Source organism: Eptesicus fuscus, chromosome 2, assembly GCF_027574615.1.
Source record: "Eptesicus fuscus isolate TK198812 chromosome 2, DD_ASM_mEF_20220401, whole genome shotgun sequence".
NCBI lineage: Eukaryota > Metazoa > Chordata > Mammalia > Chiroptera > Vespertilionidae > Eptesicus > Eptesicus fuscus.
Window position 1 is genome coordinate 28,554,450 of NC_072474.1, and position 16,198 is coordinate 28,570,647.

A 16,198-nucleotide genomic window follows, 5' to 3' on the forward strand; every position below is an offset into this window, starting at 1 on the left:
TTATAAAGATTTTATAACTAAGTTATAGGAAAAAAATTCAGCCTTAATCTCAGTATTTCATATAATTCTCATTTTTGCTAATTATTTGTCTTTGTCCTTCTAGATGTGTATTTTTACATTATTACCATTATAGTGTACATTAAAAGTATGCTGTTTTAACTCAACACATAAGCATTTCTTTATATTGCTACTATAATGTCATTAACAATATTTCATTTAGTGGATATAGCATAATTTAGCTATTTTTGTTATTGTAAGAAAATACCAGTAGTACTTGGGGAGTACCATCCATGCTGGGCGTGATATAAAGTAAGTTGCTCTCTTCCCCTCTCTGTGTCTGCTCATCACCTGTAGCATGTATCATTACACCTGATCACATCTGGTTTCCAATTATGATGTATACTGTCTTATTTTGGTCTCTGTTCTATGTTAATGTGTATGTGTCCCTTCCAAAAATGATGATAAATCCTTGTACTGTGGAGCCTTTGACACGTGTTTCTTCTGTACTGGGGCCTGATGCCGTGCAAATGCTGGGTCCCCCAGCCAGTGCTCAGTACATGCTTCTAAGTAGAATTGGTCTGAACTGTGACACAGTCAGTCCCTCTCCTCCAGGAGCTAATAGCCTTTTAAAACATAATAATCTGGACCTATAGATATTCTCTAGTTCTTTTCTCAAAAGAAATAATGGTAAGTATTCATAGCCCACACTTTGTATTCAAGTATTCTTCATTGCAACCTTTTATATTCCTGAAAGGTAGATGATTTAAATTGTCCTTTTTTTTTTTTTTTTACAAGAAAAGGTGCAGCTAGTTCTTGCCTTTTTTAAAACACAAAGAGTTTGAGGTAGCAGCTAAAACTTAGCATTTAATAATCCTGAATTTTCAGGCTGCATTATAGCCCCGGGCTTTTACACTTGATGAAGTTTCCTGCTTACTATTCTTACACTTTGGGTACAATTTGAGATCTGTTTCCAAGAAATCATCTAATTTCATACTCACATCTCTACAGTTAGTTTACCTTAGTTAAGACAAAAACAAAACAAAACACAACAAAAAAAACCCAAAAATCCCACCAAAAAACTTTTTCAGGGGATTAAATCATTTGGATTGGACAGAATCATTGATATTTGGATCCTTCTTCAGCCGGAGGAAGAACGGAAGAAACGTGAGTACCCTCCTGGCCATGGTGCAGTGGACAGAAGCACTGCAGTGACGAGGGACGGGAGAAGGATGGGCATATTCTGAATCAGAATTTTAAATTCTGGAGAAGGGTGGAATTAGTGTTGCTCTTTTCCCATCAAGACTGGGATCCCTGAGGCCTCCTGTTTTCAGAGGTACTGATAACTTTTTCCATATCCTTCTCTCAGGAGTCCTAAATTTATTTCTATTGTTGGCCCCTTAGGCTGTCTTCCCTTATCATCTTTTCTGTCTGCCTGGGCAACTTTACTCATTGAAACTTCTACATGTGCCCCAAATGATCATTGCTAACATTTCTATGGCACTTTTCTTTTCATTACTGTGCTATTTCAAATCCCTGTGAAGTAGGAAAGGATCTCAAGGGTAGGGCTTTTGGCCCTCAGTTTAGAGATGGAGAGGCTAAAGCACAGGTCATTTCACTGACTTGCCCAGGAGCACACAGTAGGTTAGTGATGTAGTCGGGACTAGAACCTGGATCTCCCAGCCTTAAGACCATTCACTTCTGCTGTTGGTTAGGAATGTTTAGCTGCTGCCACTATATGTCAGTGTAGCCTGAATCACTTTAACCTGTGTCTGTATTCTCCTTAGGAAACCTCCTTATTAAAGATAGGTTTATTCGAAGATGGGTGCACAAAGAAGGCTTTAGTGGCTTCAAGAGGTATGTGACCACAGCCGAGGATAAGGAGCTTGAAGCAAAGATTGCTGTCGTTGAAAAGTATAACATCAGGATTCCAGAACTGGTGGAAAGGATAGGAAAATGCCACATAGAAGACTTGGACTTTGCAGGTAAGGAAAAGACTTAGTTCTTCACTTCCCACCAGGAGGAGGAACAGATGCTTCTCTCAGGTGTCTCAGGTCTTCCGATGCTTCTTGCCTGTGTGACTATCATGTGTGACCAAGGGCTGCTTTGTTGTGTTCCTGGCATTGCCTGAGAGAAGGGAACAGAGCTTCCATTCTTCCTTAGGGTTCCTTTGGCTTCTGTTCTGCCTCTAAGCTGGTAGAATGGGACTTTTTAGTCCTAATTCGGCTGCTGTATGACCTTGGGTAAGCCATTCATCCCTCTTCTGGGCCTCTGGCCCTGTGTGTGTGAAACATAGGTGGTGGGCCAGTCACTGTGAGCTTTGGAATGTGGTTCTGAGATGCACTAACCTCCCTGCAATGCATTTTCTGCTTTCCCCCTCATCTTTTTATTCTTTTTTGCTCTCTTTTTTTTTCTGACTGTATTTTCCTCTTTCCCTCTTTTCTCACAAACTTCACACAGGCAGGAAAATAAAGTTAGAGTTTTAAAAAATGTTTTTATTGATTTTAGAGAGAGAGGAAGAACAAGAGAAACATCGATGTGAGAAATATTGATCTGTTGCCTCCATGCATCGCAACTGGGGATTTAACCCACAACCTGGGTATGTGCCCTGACCAGAAATTGAACTGGACACCTTTTGATGCACAGGACAACACTCAATCAACTGAGCCACGCTGGCCTGGAAAAATTAGAGGTTGCTTTTTTTTTTCAAATATATTTTTATTGATTTCAGAGAGGGAGAGAGAGGGAGAGAGAGATAGAAACGATGAGAGAGAATCATTGATTGGCTGCCTCCTGCACGCCCCACAGTGGGGATCGAGCCTGAAACATGGGCATGTGTCCTGACCAGGAATTGAATTGTGACCTCCTGTTTCATAGGTCAACATTCAACCATTGAGCCACGCTGGCTGGGCCAAAGTTAGAGTTTTAAGGGTATAGTAGGAAGAGTATATTTCTCCCTGCTCTTCTTGTTTCTCTTCCTATCTAGCCCTCTTCTAATGCTATGGTGTATTTTTATTCCAGAGTACATTTTGGGTACTGTACACAAAGCCAAAGGCTTGGAATTTGATACCGTTCATGTTTTGGATGATTTTGTGAAAGTGCCTTGCGCCAGGCACAACCTTGCACAGCTGCCCCACTTCAGAGTTGGTAAGACTGGTCACACTGAGGATCCTCTTTAATAGTTGACTTGGGATTCTTCCTTGGGATGCCTTGCTTCTTGTTGGATGGTGTGGCCTCTTGGAAGGATTCTTCTAGAACAGTGGTTCTCAACCTTTCTAATGCCGCGACCCTTTAATACAGTTCCTCATGTTGTGGTGACCCCCAACCATAAAATTATTTTCGTTGCTACTTCATAACTGTACTTTTTCTACTGTTATGAATTGTAATGTAAATATCTGTGTTTTCCGATGGTCTTAGGCTCTACAGCAGGGGTTCTCAACCTGTGGGTTGCGACCCACAGGTTGAGAACCGCTAGCAGGGTCGCCTAAGACCATCGGAAAACACAGATATTTACATTACGATTCATAACAGTAGAAAAATTACAGTTATGAAGTAGCAACGAAAATAATTTTATGGTTGGGGGTCACCACAACATGAGGAACTGTATTAAAGGGTCGCGGCATTAGAAAGGTTGAAAACCACTGTTCTAAAAGAAGAAAAAGGCACCTCCTAGTCTTAAAGTTTTTATTCATATACTACATTTTTAAGAAAAACTGTACTTCTAGAGCCCACCTTTCTTGGGACTGCTTTTAGGGAAGTTATGTTTATAGCCTGTATCAACTGTTCAGCTTTGGGTTTTCTCCATCAGACTCAAAGAAGCTTTAAAATGTACAGCTTACCTGCTCACTATGGCGTTTTTCCTTTAATTAAATCTAATTTTTATTAAAGAGGCCAGAAAATAATAATAGGTGAAATAGTAAGCATTCTGTTATTTGTCTGCTTATGTATAAACTAGAGGCCCAGTGCACGAATTTGTGCATGGGTGGGGTCTGGCCAGCCCGGCCCCAATCGGTGGATCGGGGCCAGGCTTATCAGGAGGAGGAGACAGTGGGAGGTTGGCTGGCTGGCCTGCCCTGATCAGGCCCAATCAGGACTGGGCTGGCTAGGGGGAGGGGCCAAGGGCAATTGGCTGGTGTGGGGAGGGGGGACTTATGAGGGGTGGGGCCGGCTGTGGGGAGGGGCTTTGTGGGTGGTGGGTCGGCCGGCCCCGCCCCTGAATGGGGCCAGGAGAGGGGCCGTGGGAGGTTGGCTGGCTAGCCCCACTCCTGATTGGTGTGGGGGGGGGCACCGATGTGTGTGGGGGGCCGATCAGGGTCGGAGCTGGCTGGGGGTTGGGGCCACGGGCCGATCAGGGTGGTGGGGGCTAATTGGGGGTGGGGCTGGTCATGGGGAAGGGCTGTGGGGGGTGTTGGCTGGCTGGCCCAACCCCCTATTGTGGTGGGGGGGGCAATCAGGGGCAGGGATAGCAGGGGGGGAGGGGCTGCGGGGGGTTGGCCGCCAGCCCCACCCACTGATTGGTCCGTTCGCTGGCTGCAGTGGGCGTCATAGTGACCAATCGTTCCGGTCGTTTCAGTGTTTAGGTCGCTGGCTTTTTATATGTATAGATTTACTCAAGGCTAGTTGTTAAGCTCTAAGCATCAGTGCTATTGTTTTGGTTTTAAATCTTAGAATAAAACCACTTGAAGTTTTCCCACAGACAAACAAACAAAAGCTCTCAGTTAACTGTGGATTCAAAATTTGGGGCACAGCATACTTTGGCAGGCAGAAATAGAAATACTAAAAATTCCTTAATATCTAATGAATATATTCATGAAATGAAAGAAAGACATGGTATTGAACATAAAGTGGAGTGGTGAAAAGGAGTGGCCATAGAGAGTTAGTTAACAATTGCTTTATATTGGGGAAGAGAAGTTTGTTTGATATACTACCACCTTTCCCCCTCCTGCTGGTCAGTACATGTTTACATATCCTACCTAATAATCCTACCTAATAATAGACAAATATGCAAATTGACCGTACCTTCGCTATGCCCGCGATTGGCCAGGAGGCGCGGGGGGGCGGGACTCGGGGTGGCTGATTGGGCCGGCAGGACGCTGAGCTCGCGTCGCCAGCGGCGGCTCGAGCTCAGCATCTGCGCCATGGTTGTGCTGTGGCACAGAAGGGGCCTCTGGGGCAGCGAGCTCATGTCCCACTGCGCACCATCAAAAGCGGGGGGGCTGGGTGCCTGTCCGCTCAGGCACCAGGCCTTACAGAAGCCTCCAGCGGGGCAGAGGCTTCTGAAAGGCCTGGTGCACCAGCGGACCGGCACCCAGCTTCCCCGAGATCAAAAGGAAAAGTGTGGGAGCTGGGTGCCTGTCCACTCAGGCACCAGGCCTTTCAGAAGCCTTCGCCGCGCCGGAGGCTTCTGAAAGGCCTGGTGAACCAGCAGACAGGCACCCAGCTCCCCCGCGATCGAAAGCAAAAGCGTGGGAGCTGGGTGCCCGTCCACTCAGGCACCAGGCCTTTCAGAAGCCTCCGCGGCGCTGGAGTTCTTCTGAAAGGCCTGGTACACCAGCGATCAAAAGCAAAAGCGTGGGAGCTGGGTGCCTGTCCGCTCAGGCACCAGGCCTTTCAGAAGCCTCCGCCGCGCTGGAGGCTTCTGAAAGGCCTGGTGCACCATCAGACAGGCACCCAGCTCCCCCGCTAAACGTGCATGATTCAATCATGCACTGGGCCTCTAGTATATATATATATTGGGGACAGCTTTTACTTTCTTTTTTTTTTTTTTTTTTTTTACATATTTATATTGATTTCAGAGAGGAAGGGAGATATAGAAACATCAATGATGAGAGAGAATCATTGATCGTCTGCCTTTTGCACGCCTCACACTGGGGATCAAGCCCACAACCCAGGCATGTGCCCTTGACTGGAATCGAACCCAGGACTCTTCAGTCCAACTGAGCCAAATTGGCTAGGGCAGGGAATAGCTTTTTGAGATGTGATTCACAACCCTACAATCCATCCATTTAAAGTACACAATTTAATGACTTTTAGTATATTCACAGGTCAGCTGTTCTTTATTGAATTTTTACCATTGTGCTAGGTATTGTAAATGAGAGAACTGAGAAGTAAGGTAGGCAGTAAACACTTGTAATGTTTTTCTTCTCTGGTTGTCCTTTGACAACATAAGAGAGTTTCACATTGGCCTGAGTAAGAGAGAGAGTGTCAGAAAAAGGAAAGAACTTGGGTTTCAGAGACTTGGGCTAAACTCCTGGACCCTGGATTAGCCATGGTCCATTTGTCCAAATGCCTTACCTTCCATAGGTCTCAGCTTTCCTATCAGTCCCCCAGGGTCGTCGTGAGGAAAACTGGGAGAACGAACAGAAAATATGAACTGGGCCACATCACAGGTGTTGATAACCAGTGAACTGGTTCCCAGAGTTTACCAGTAGTAGCACTAACTAAAGTTCAGTATTTTGTGCCACTAGCCTGTTAGGTTTTTGTTTATTTTTGGAGTTGGTGTTTATAGGAAAATTATGTATATATAGCCAGCAAATCTTGAGTGTTTCTTTTTTAGGGGTGTTTCTTTTTGAGGATAGTTAACATTTAGATGAGAATATAAATTCTTGTAAGCAGGCATTTGAGTTGATATATTATTTCCCTTTACTTTCTTTAGAGTCGTTCTCTGAGGATGAATGGAATTTACTGTATGTTGCAGTCACTCGTGCCAAGAAGTGTCTCATCATGACCAAATCGTTGGAGAACATTTTGACTTTGGCTGGGGTAAGAGGAACTGGTAGCACAAATTAGTTTAACAACATTGGATTTTATTGGGTTTGAATAGGGATCACCCTTTCCTGGGTTGGAAGAGAAGGGCGTCTCTTTCTTGAGTGCACAGAGGCCTATTGCTAGGGCAGGAAGTGTCCTAACCAAAGAAAAACATGTGGGTTCTTTTCTAAATTCTTTCCTGATCTAGTTTTAAAAGTTCTTTTAAAAGTATCAACTGTGTTCATGTATTTCTTATTTTCTCCCTTACTCGATTAGTGCTTAGGGAAAAACATGGCAAGAATGTTTTCTGTGTTTGAACTTTCTCCCCCTCACTCCCTGGTTCCTTTTGAACTTGCAACTGTTGCTGCCTCCAATAGACTTCTCCAAAAAGAACATGTCCTTGCCAGGGACAAGATGCTTCAGGCACCTGGCCTCTTGTCACTGGCTGAGATGCAGAAAAGTATGAGCACTCACTCTTTACCCCTGCAAATCAATCTTCTCACACACTCTCTTATTTCCATCTTTTATGGACTGGAGTGTAAGCCATTTAGTCTTTTCAACTCTATTGGAAACTAGAACAGAAATTTGAGCTAACAGTTACTATTTAGTCCATCTTTCCCTGAACCAAAGATTCTTAAGCCTGAAACATAAAACATAAGTAACTCAGAATTGAATATTTTTTGAGTGCCTACTATGTGCCAAGCACATTTCTAGGCACTGGAGCTGTAATGGCGGGCAAGGGAAATCCCTGCCTTAACAGAACCCCCATTGTAGGTGAAAAGACAGACAATAAACAAGTAAACAAAAAAGGATTTCTCTTTATATTTTGAGGAGGATATCAGCTTAAAAGGGAGAAACTGTGCAGGTAAATACTCTATATAACCAGCTGGAACAGCAAAATCTTGTCTAAGACCGATTATCTTGCATTTATATCGAACTTTGTTCTTTCAAGTCTCTGTCTCACTTTTCTTCCAAGCTGCTCTGAGTCAGGCCTATTTGGCCATGAGAAAGTTTCTGGAATTTGAAATCAGCTGCATGTTTCCCCAAGCAGCTTGGCTTCGCCTGGGTCTCACCGTGTGTGTGACATCTCACCTTGTGTGGCAACTCACGTGGCAGAGCTTGGGCTGAAGTTTTTCTCCTTGGTTGCATCCTCAGTGACCCTTGGGTCACCAGTGGAGTTTCTTTTCTTTTTTTTTTTTAACATTTTTTTAATTGATTTCAGAGAGGAAGGGAGAGATAGAAATCAATGATAGAGAATCATTGATTGGCTGCCTCCTGCACGCCCCCTACTGGGGGTCGAGCCCGAAACCCAGGCCTGTACCCTGACCGGGAATCGAACCTTGACCTCCTGGTTCCTAGGTCAATGCTCAAATGGGCACCGGTGGAGTTTCCAGAGACGACATAGAGCAGAGCTCTGTGAACTTTTATGTAAAGATCCAGACAGTAAATATGTTAGGCTTTGCAGGCCATGGGATCTCTGTTGCGTCTACTCAACTTTATAATTGTAGTAAGAGAGCAACCACAAGAATTCATTAATAAATGAGTGTGGCTGCATTCCAATAAAACTTTATTTACAATAGGCACTGGTCTGTATTTGGCTCCCTGGTTGTAGTTTGCTGACCCCTGGTTTAGAGATAAGTGTGGCTTTTCTTAATTTTAGGGAGTGGAGTAGAATAATAATTATTAGGTACAAATAATCTCTACTTATCATCTTTTTTAAAAATATAGTTTTATTGATTTCAGAGAGGAAGGGAGAGGGAGAGTGAGATAGAAACATCAATGATGAGAGAGAACCATTGATTGGTTGCCTCCTGCACGCTCCCCAATGGGGATCGAGCCCACAACCTGGGCATGTGCCCTTGACTGGAATCAAACCTGGGACCCTTCAGTCCACAGGCCATTGCTCTATCCACTGAGCCAAACCAGCCAGGGCTATCATAATTTTTTATGTAAATTTTGATCTTGAGTATACCTGCAGTATGGCTTTCTCATAGACATAGTGTTACATTAGTGGTTAGATCTGTAACAAAGCCTAATTACCACATTGGTAACTTTTTAAAAAACTTTAAAAAATATTTTTATTGATTTTTAGAGAGAGACGAAGGGAGAGGGATAGAGAGATAGAAACATCTATGAGAGAGAAACATCATTGATTAGCTGTCTCCTACACGCCCCCTACTGGGGATCGATCCTGCAACCTGGGCATGTGCCCTGGTCAGGAATCAAACCTGTGACCTCTTGTTTCATGGGTTGATGCTCAACCAGAGTCACACTGACCAGGCATGTTGGTAACTTTTAATGGAGGTATTGTAGAACAATAATATCATTTCACAATATAGGTTAAATAGAATTTTTTTTTTTAATTTAGGAAAATTTCAAGACATTTAAAAGTCAAGAAAATAATATGTTAAGTTACCACATTCAAATCACCCCTATATGTATTTGGAGTATGCATCTCTAAAAACAATTCGGGCTTTTTTTCCCATAACCAAAGTGCCATTATCATCTTATAAAATTTATGATAATTCCATGTGGCCTCTACTACCCAATCCATAATCATATTTTTATGATTATCTCAAAAATGCCTTTTTATACTTGGTTTGTTCAAATCAGGATCCAGATATTTTGGTATGTTTTTTTTTTAAATTTCTTTATTGATTAAAGTATCCTATATAATAAAAGGGTAATATGCAAATTGACCATCACTCCAACACACAAGATGGCTGCCCCCATGTGGTCAAAGATGGCTGCCCCCATGTGGACACAAGATGGCCACCATAAGATGGCCAGCAGGGTAGGGGAGTTGTGGGCAATCAGGCCAGCAGGGGAGGGCAATTGGGGGGGACCAAGCCTACAAGGGAGGGCTATTAGGGGCAATCAGGCCTGCAGGGGAGGGCAGTTAGGGGTGACTGGGCTGGCAGAGGAGGGCAGTTGGGGGTGACCAGGCCTTCAGGGGAGTACAGTTGGGGGGGACCAGGCCTGCAGGGAAGGGCAGTTGGGGGGGACCAGGCCTGCAGGGGAGGGCAGTTGGGGGAGACCAGGCCTGCAGGGAAGGGCAGTTGTGGGGGGCACCAGGCCTGCAGGGGAGGGCAGTTGGGGGAGACCAGGCCTGCAGGGGAGGGCAGTTGGGGGAGACCAGGCTTGCAGGGGAGGGCAGTTAGGGGCAATCAGGCCTGCAGGGGAGCAGTTAGGCATCAATCAGGCTGGCAGGGGAGTGGTTAGGGGGTGATCAGGCTGGCAGGAAGAAGCAGTTAGGGGCAATCAGGCAGGCAGGCAGGCAAGCAGTTGGGAGCCAGCAGTTCTGGATTGTGAGAGGGATGTCTGACTGCCCGTGGGATCGGGCCTAAACGGGCAGTCGGGCATCCCTTGAAGGGTCCCAGATTGGAGACGGTGCAGGCTGTGCTGAGGGACACCGACACCGCCCCCCCCCCCCGGCCCCGTGCACGAATTTCGTGCACTGGGTCTCTAGTTACATATGTGTCCTTATTCCCCCATTACTCCCCATCCCCCCCCCACTCATGCCCTCACCCCCCTGTTGTCTGTGTCCATTGGTTAGGCTTATATGCATGCATACAAGTCCTTTGGTTGATCTCTCCCCCTTACCCCTACCTTCCCTCTAAGGTTTGACGGTATGATCGATGTTTCTCTGTCTCTGGATCTGTTTTTGTTCCATCAGTTTATTTTGTTCATTATATTCCATAAATGAGTGAGATCATGTGATATTTATCTTTCTCTGACTGGCTTATTTCACTTAGCATAATGCTCTCCAGTTCCATCCATGCTGTTGGCTGTTAGGTCTCTTATGTTTCTTAATTTAGAGCAGTCAAGACCCCCTCCCTCGTTTTCAGTGCTCCTGGGTTTTTTGAAGAAATGGAGTCAGTTTTCCTACATAATTTTTCACATTCTAGATTTATTGCTTTGTGTGGTTGAATAGCCTATTCTGCTATTGCCTACCCTGGATTTTCTGTAACTGGAAGTTGGCCATAGAGTTTTAATTAGGTGCAGGCTTCACTTTTCTGGCAGGGATCCTGTATTTGGGGGTCAGAGAGACTTTGCTTTGTATTGCCTTATATCAGAAGGCAGTGATATCAGATTATCTCCCTTTTAGTGGGGTTAAGATTGTTGTACTTTTTAGTAGACAGAGCTAGGAAATTCATATATATACTAGAGGCCGGTGCACGAAATTCATGCACGGGGAAGAAGGGGGGTGTTCCCTCAGCCCAGCTTGCACCCTCTCCAATCGGGGACCCCTTGGGGGATGTCTGACTGCCGATTGGGCCTAAACCGGCAGTCGGATATCCCTCTTGCAATCTGGGACTGCTGGCTCCTAATCGCTCAGCTGCCTGCCTGCCTGATCACCCCTAACTGCTTTCCTGCCAGCCTGATCGCCCCTAACTGCCCTCCCCTGCCACCCTGGTTGCCCCCAATGGCCCTCCCCAGCCGGCCTGATCTTGCCCCCAACTGCCCTCCCCCTCCGGCCTGATCTTGCCCCCAACTGCCCTCCCCTGCTGGCCTGGTCACCCCCAACTGCCCTCCCCTGCCGGCCTGATCTCACTACCAACAGCCCTTCCCTGCTGGTCTGATCTTGCCCCCAACTGCCCTCCCCTGCTGGCCTGATTGCCCCTAACCCCCTGCTGGCCTGATCTCTCCCCCAACTGCCCTCCCCTGCTGGCCTGATCGCCCCTAACTGCCTCTGCCTTGGCCCCCACCACCATGGCTTTGTCTGGAAGAAAGTCGGACGTCTGGAAGATGGCCGGTTGACCCGGTCTAATTAGCATATTACCCTTTTATTAGTATAGATAGATTGTATAGGACTAGAGGCCCAGTGCATGAAATTTGTGCACTGGGGGGGGTGGGTGTCCCTCAGCCCAGCCTGCACCCTCTCCAATCTGGGACATCCCTCTCACAATCCAGGACTGCTGGCTCCCAATCGCTCGCCTGCCTGCCTGCCAGCCTGATTGCCCCTAACTGCACTCCCCTGCAGGCCTGGTCCCCGCCAACTGCCCTCCTCTGCAGGCCTGGGTGCCCCTAACTGCCCTCCCCTGCAGGCCCGGTCCCTCCCAACTGCCCTCCCCTGCTGGCCTTGTTCACCCCAACCTGCCCTATCCTGCAGGCCTGGTCCCCCCCAACTGCCCTCCCCTACAGGCCTGGGTCCCTCCCAACTGCTCTCCCCTGCAGGCCTGGTCCCTCCCAACTGCCCTCCCCTGCTGGCCTGATTGCCCACAACTGCCCTCCCCTGCCGGCCATCTTGTGGTGGCCATCTTGTGTCCACATGGTGGCGGCCATCTTTGACCAAATGGGGCAGCCATCTTGTGTGTTGGAGTGATAGTCAATTTGCATATTACCTTTTATTAGATAGGATAGGATTGCTTAAATGGGGTGGAGGGAAGCCTTTTTCAGCAGGAGGAGATGCTCTTGGCTGACAAAAATACATAATCCCTATATCTGGACTGATAGCCAGCCATATGCCCTGTATTGCCAAACCAGTCATTAAAAAATTGAACCACTTTCTTATACCTTACACCAAACAGCTGTTGCCCTTAAAACCCCTCCTCAGCCCCCACTTTAGGTTCTGCCTTTGCAGTCCACCCAGATTAGGTTCTGATTGGTCGGTTTCTATGCCAGTCAGTGACAAAAGCTCCGCCTCCTATGCAGCCATTGGCTCCTCGCAGTTCACCCAAATTTGGTTCTGATTGGTCGGTTTCTATGCCAGTCAGCTTCTCCGGGCCTATCTCGGGGCCTCTCTCCAGGCCTGATCCACAGCCTCTGTCTCTGGGTCTCTCTCCGGGCCTATCTCTGGGCCTGATCTGCAGTCTCTGTGGCAGCTGTGGATCAGGCCCTGCCTCTCTCTCTCTCTGGGCCTCGCCAGCAGCTGTGGTGGCTGCTGATCAGGCCCCTTCTCTCTCTCTCCAGGCCTCTCTCCAGGCTTGATCTGCAGCCGCCGCCTCTCTCTCTGGGCCTTTCTCCGGGTCTGATCTGTAGCTGCAGTGACAGCAGCGAGGTCGTTAGGCCTCTAGCCCAGCCCCAGGCCAGAGGCTAATGACCTTGCCGCACTGCCTTGCCCTGCCATTCCGCCTGCCGGCCACCAGCCTTGCTGTGATAGGAGCCTGTGGGCCATGGGGGAGGGACTGAGAGGTGTTCCATGCACTTCCTAGTGACTGGTCGTTTGTCTAGTCGTTTAGGTCGTGATGGCCCCTGGCCTTTTATAATACAAATATATGGGGGAGGGATGGACGGTAATAACTGAGCATGTAAAAGCATGTGTGAACAGTGGGTCATGCACGGTGAGGTTTTTAGGGCAAAAGTGAGCCATTGTTTCCCACCACATAGAGTGATAAACTATTTGGTTTCCCCTGTAACCAAGAGTAGGGCAGGCAGCCTACTTTTTCTCTGACCCCCTTAGAAAATCTAGCTAATCACTAGTGGCTCTTTTGTTTCTTTGCTTATTTCAAGTTTTGAAGAAGTGAAGGGACTCACTATGTTATCAAATTATGAAGTGACATGGAGTTATGCTAGATGCTCAAAGACAGCTTCTTAGCCTCCTAGAATCTTAGATTCTTAATCTAAATCTCACAGGCACATCCTTAGTGCAGTGCCTAACACGTGGTTGGTGCTCATTGTTTATCGAATGGATAAAAGCAGCCCCTCTCTTTCTTAGGCTGCGCACGGCCTGATCCCACAGGCCTCCGATGAGACTACCTTAGTTCACATCCCAGTTTTTCCACCTGGGTACTTTGTGACTTTGGGCGAGCTACTGATCACTCTGTACTTCTGTTTCCTAATCTGTGAAACTGGCATAATGGCACTGACTGCACCTCTGAGGAGGGGATAGAGAAGGGCCATGATGAACTGGTGAAATAACTGCTTTACAATTGATTGGGGAAAGCAGAGGGGACACTCAAGGGCAGTTAGTTGTCTTTGAGACACTGAATCTCAGGAGGGAGGTAGCGCGGGGAGAACTGGCATTTGCTTCGGAGCTGTGTGGTCATGTCATGTGTGTGCTCATTCATTCAGCAGTGATTGTTGAACACTTTCTACATGACAGAAATGCTGTTGAGTCATGTGCTTCCGTGTCATTTAGCTTTGTATCTGGAGATTATAACAGACGGTGAGACAGAAAGACTCTATTGCTTGGTGATTAAGAGCACGGGCTCTGGACTTGGGCACACCTGGGTTTGAGCCCCACATCTGCTGCAGTCTAGCTCTGTGATCTTTTGCACAAGTGACCTAATTTCTTAGCTGTCATACCCTCATCTATGCAATGGGGATAATGACAATATCACCCCAGGAAATCATTGGTGAGGATTATGTGTATAGTGCTTTATAAGCAAAGGATCTGACTGCTAGTAAGGAAGCAAGGCATTTAAAAACAAGCAGCCTGGGATGATTTCAGGAGGGGAGGTGTAGGTGATGGCATCATGTGCCTTTAGATTCCTGCAGGCCAGGGGTTCCAGCGAAGCTTTGCCCCCTGTGATAGTGTTTACAACAGCTGTAGTGGTCCATCTGCCAGTATGTTACACAGTTTGATGTAAGCCATTCACAGTTTTTTTGAGTGATGGAATTTCTCCACAGCTAATGGTCTTTGTATCTGTGAAACTATCGGATACCCAAGATGTCACTAACTAATGTGGGTAGCGTAATTAGTTGATTTACCTATTCATTCAGTTGACAAATATTAATTTATAGCACCCGTGTTATGTGCCAAGCATTGCAGTTAGTCCTAGGAAGTTCAGCTAACAAAATCAAGTAAGGTGCATGGAGATCTCATAGAACTTACAGTCTAGGAGGGAAGCATTAGGCAGTTTTGGATCTAGCAGCAAGATTTTAGGAATTGGAGTGTTTCCAGTGCCTTAATTATTAGAGTTTCCAAGTAGAATGTGGCAGAGGTGTTGCTATAATTTTCTTTCCCATTCTTTTTCTTTCTAGGAGTATTTCTTGCAAACAGAGCTGACAAGTAATGTTTTAAAAACAGGAGTGGTTCGCTGCTGTGTGGGGCAGTGCAACAACACCATCCCAGTGGACACTGTGCTCACCATGAAGAAGCTCCCCATCACTTATGTATGTGGTCTTGGCTGCAGCTCTGGCTTTCTATAGAATTTAGTCCAATCATTTGTGTTTTATTGCACGTGAGCTATGTGCTTTCAGGGCTATGGGTGAGGGAGATAAAAGAGGAGTTTGTATAATCCTTCTCAGGGGCTTTTCATAGATAAGGCACAAGAGATGTCAGATCTGCCTCCGTCAAAATGATGATAATGACGTAATCAATGTGGGTGGCATAGGCTGAGAGATTGGGTTGTGACTGACACTCCAAGGAGAACTGCTTCCCTGGAGGGTCTGGTTAACTTGTTCTTGACTCTTCATCTCTTGCCTTAATAAATTTGGGTTTCTGCTGTATGAGAATTTGATAGAGTCGAGTCCACCCTAGATGACAGTGCAGTGGGAAGTATTACCTGAGAGGTTTGCACAAGTCTGAAAATACCAGAATCATAATACACAGTCCTTTGACAGCATGACAGCAATTCAGCATTTCTTGGTATAATCCTTGTTCTTTGATTGTTCCCCATCCTCTGTTTCTTATCCCTCACTGCAGAGCAACAGAAAGGAAAACAAGGGTGGCTACCTCTGCCACTCCTGTGCAGAACAGCGCATCGGGCCTTTGGCCTTCTTGACCGCCTCGCCCGAGCAGGTGCACTCCATGCAACGCACCGTCGAGAACATAGTGCTGCCCAGACACGAAGCTCTGCTTTTCCTTGTCTTCTGAAAGCCAAGAGGAGCATTCTTCATGGTACAGATTGCCTTCTGTGGACTCCAGTTACTTGAAGAAAGCCAGTGTGGGGTAGGGTTCTCATTCACCCGAGACTGAATTCACTCACAGGGCATTTTTGAGGAAGATGGAGCCAACCAGAGTTGGACCTGCCATTTCTCCATTCCCTATAGGTGATCAGTTTCCCACCCCTCCTCCATGCACACAGGCTGGGGAGGTAAGAGATGTCCTTTTGATTATTAAAAAAAAACACACACATTTTATGTATTTAAGCTTTTATTACAGGGTTTCAATTAAACAGCCATTGTAGAACTGGCATACCACTGTGTGACACCTGCCTTCAGCCCTGTTGTTTTGAATTTTCTCCAGCTTTCTCTTTTTTCCACTTTTTCTCACAGCTCGGTCACTGTTCACACAATCAACAAGTAGAGTGTGAGACTTAATATCCAGGGTATAATTGCTGCTTCAAAAATGAGATTTTCATGCTGGGGAGATTCACACTTGTATAAGACATAGTGTGTCTTTGTCATCACAGGGTTCACAGTTTAAACAGGGAAGCAACATCATACAGAAAAAGACAAGCACAAAGTGACAATAGCTAGACTTCCTGTGTTTCTCACAGGTAGAACTAAAGATGAGAAATATTTGAAAGGGAGTGGGTAAAGGGGGTCAAAGGTAAAAAATAAAATA

At 46.3% G+C, this 16,198-nt stretch overlaps 1 protein-coding gene across 6 annotated transcripts in view; it reads left to right on the forward strand.

The window, feature by feature from the left end:
- Positions 1-15,839, forward strand: part of FBH1 (F-box DNA helicase 1) — a 49,426-nt gene extending 33,587 nt beyond the window's left edge. For 5 of the 6 annotated variants that reach the window (XM_008155359.3, XM_054726208.1, XM_054726216.1 and 2 more), the window contains 6 exons: positions 1,089-1,164; positions 1,785-1,982; positions 3,019-3,144; positions 6,653-6,759; positions 14,671-14,802; positions 15,335-15,839. In XM_008155359.3, coding sequence (XP_008153581.3) covers positions 1,089-1,164; positions 1,785-1,982; positions 3,019-3,144; positions 6,653-6,759; positions 14,671-14,802; positions 15,335-15,505 — 810 coding nt within the window. In that variant the 3' untranslated portion in view covers positions 15,506-15,839. The remainder of the gene's footprint in view (positions 1-1,088; positions 1,165-1,784; positions 1,983-3,018; positions 3,145-6,652; positions 6,760-14,670; positions 14,803-15,334) is intronic. The other variant, XM_054726220.1, reaches the window with a different exon arrangement.
- The last annotated feature ends 359 nt before the right edge of the window (positions 15,840-16,198 follow it).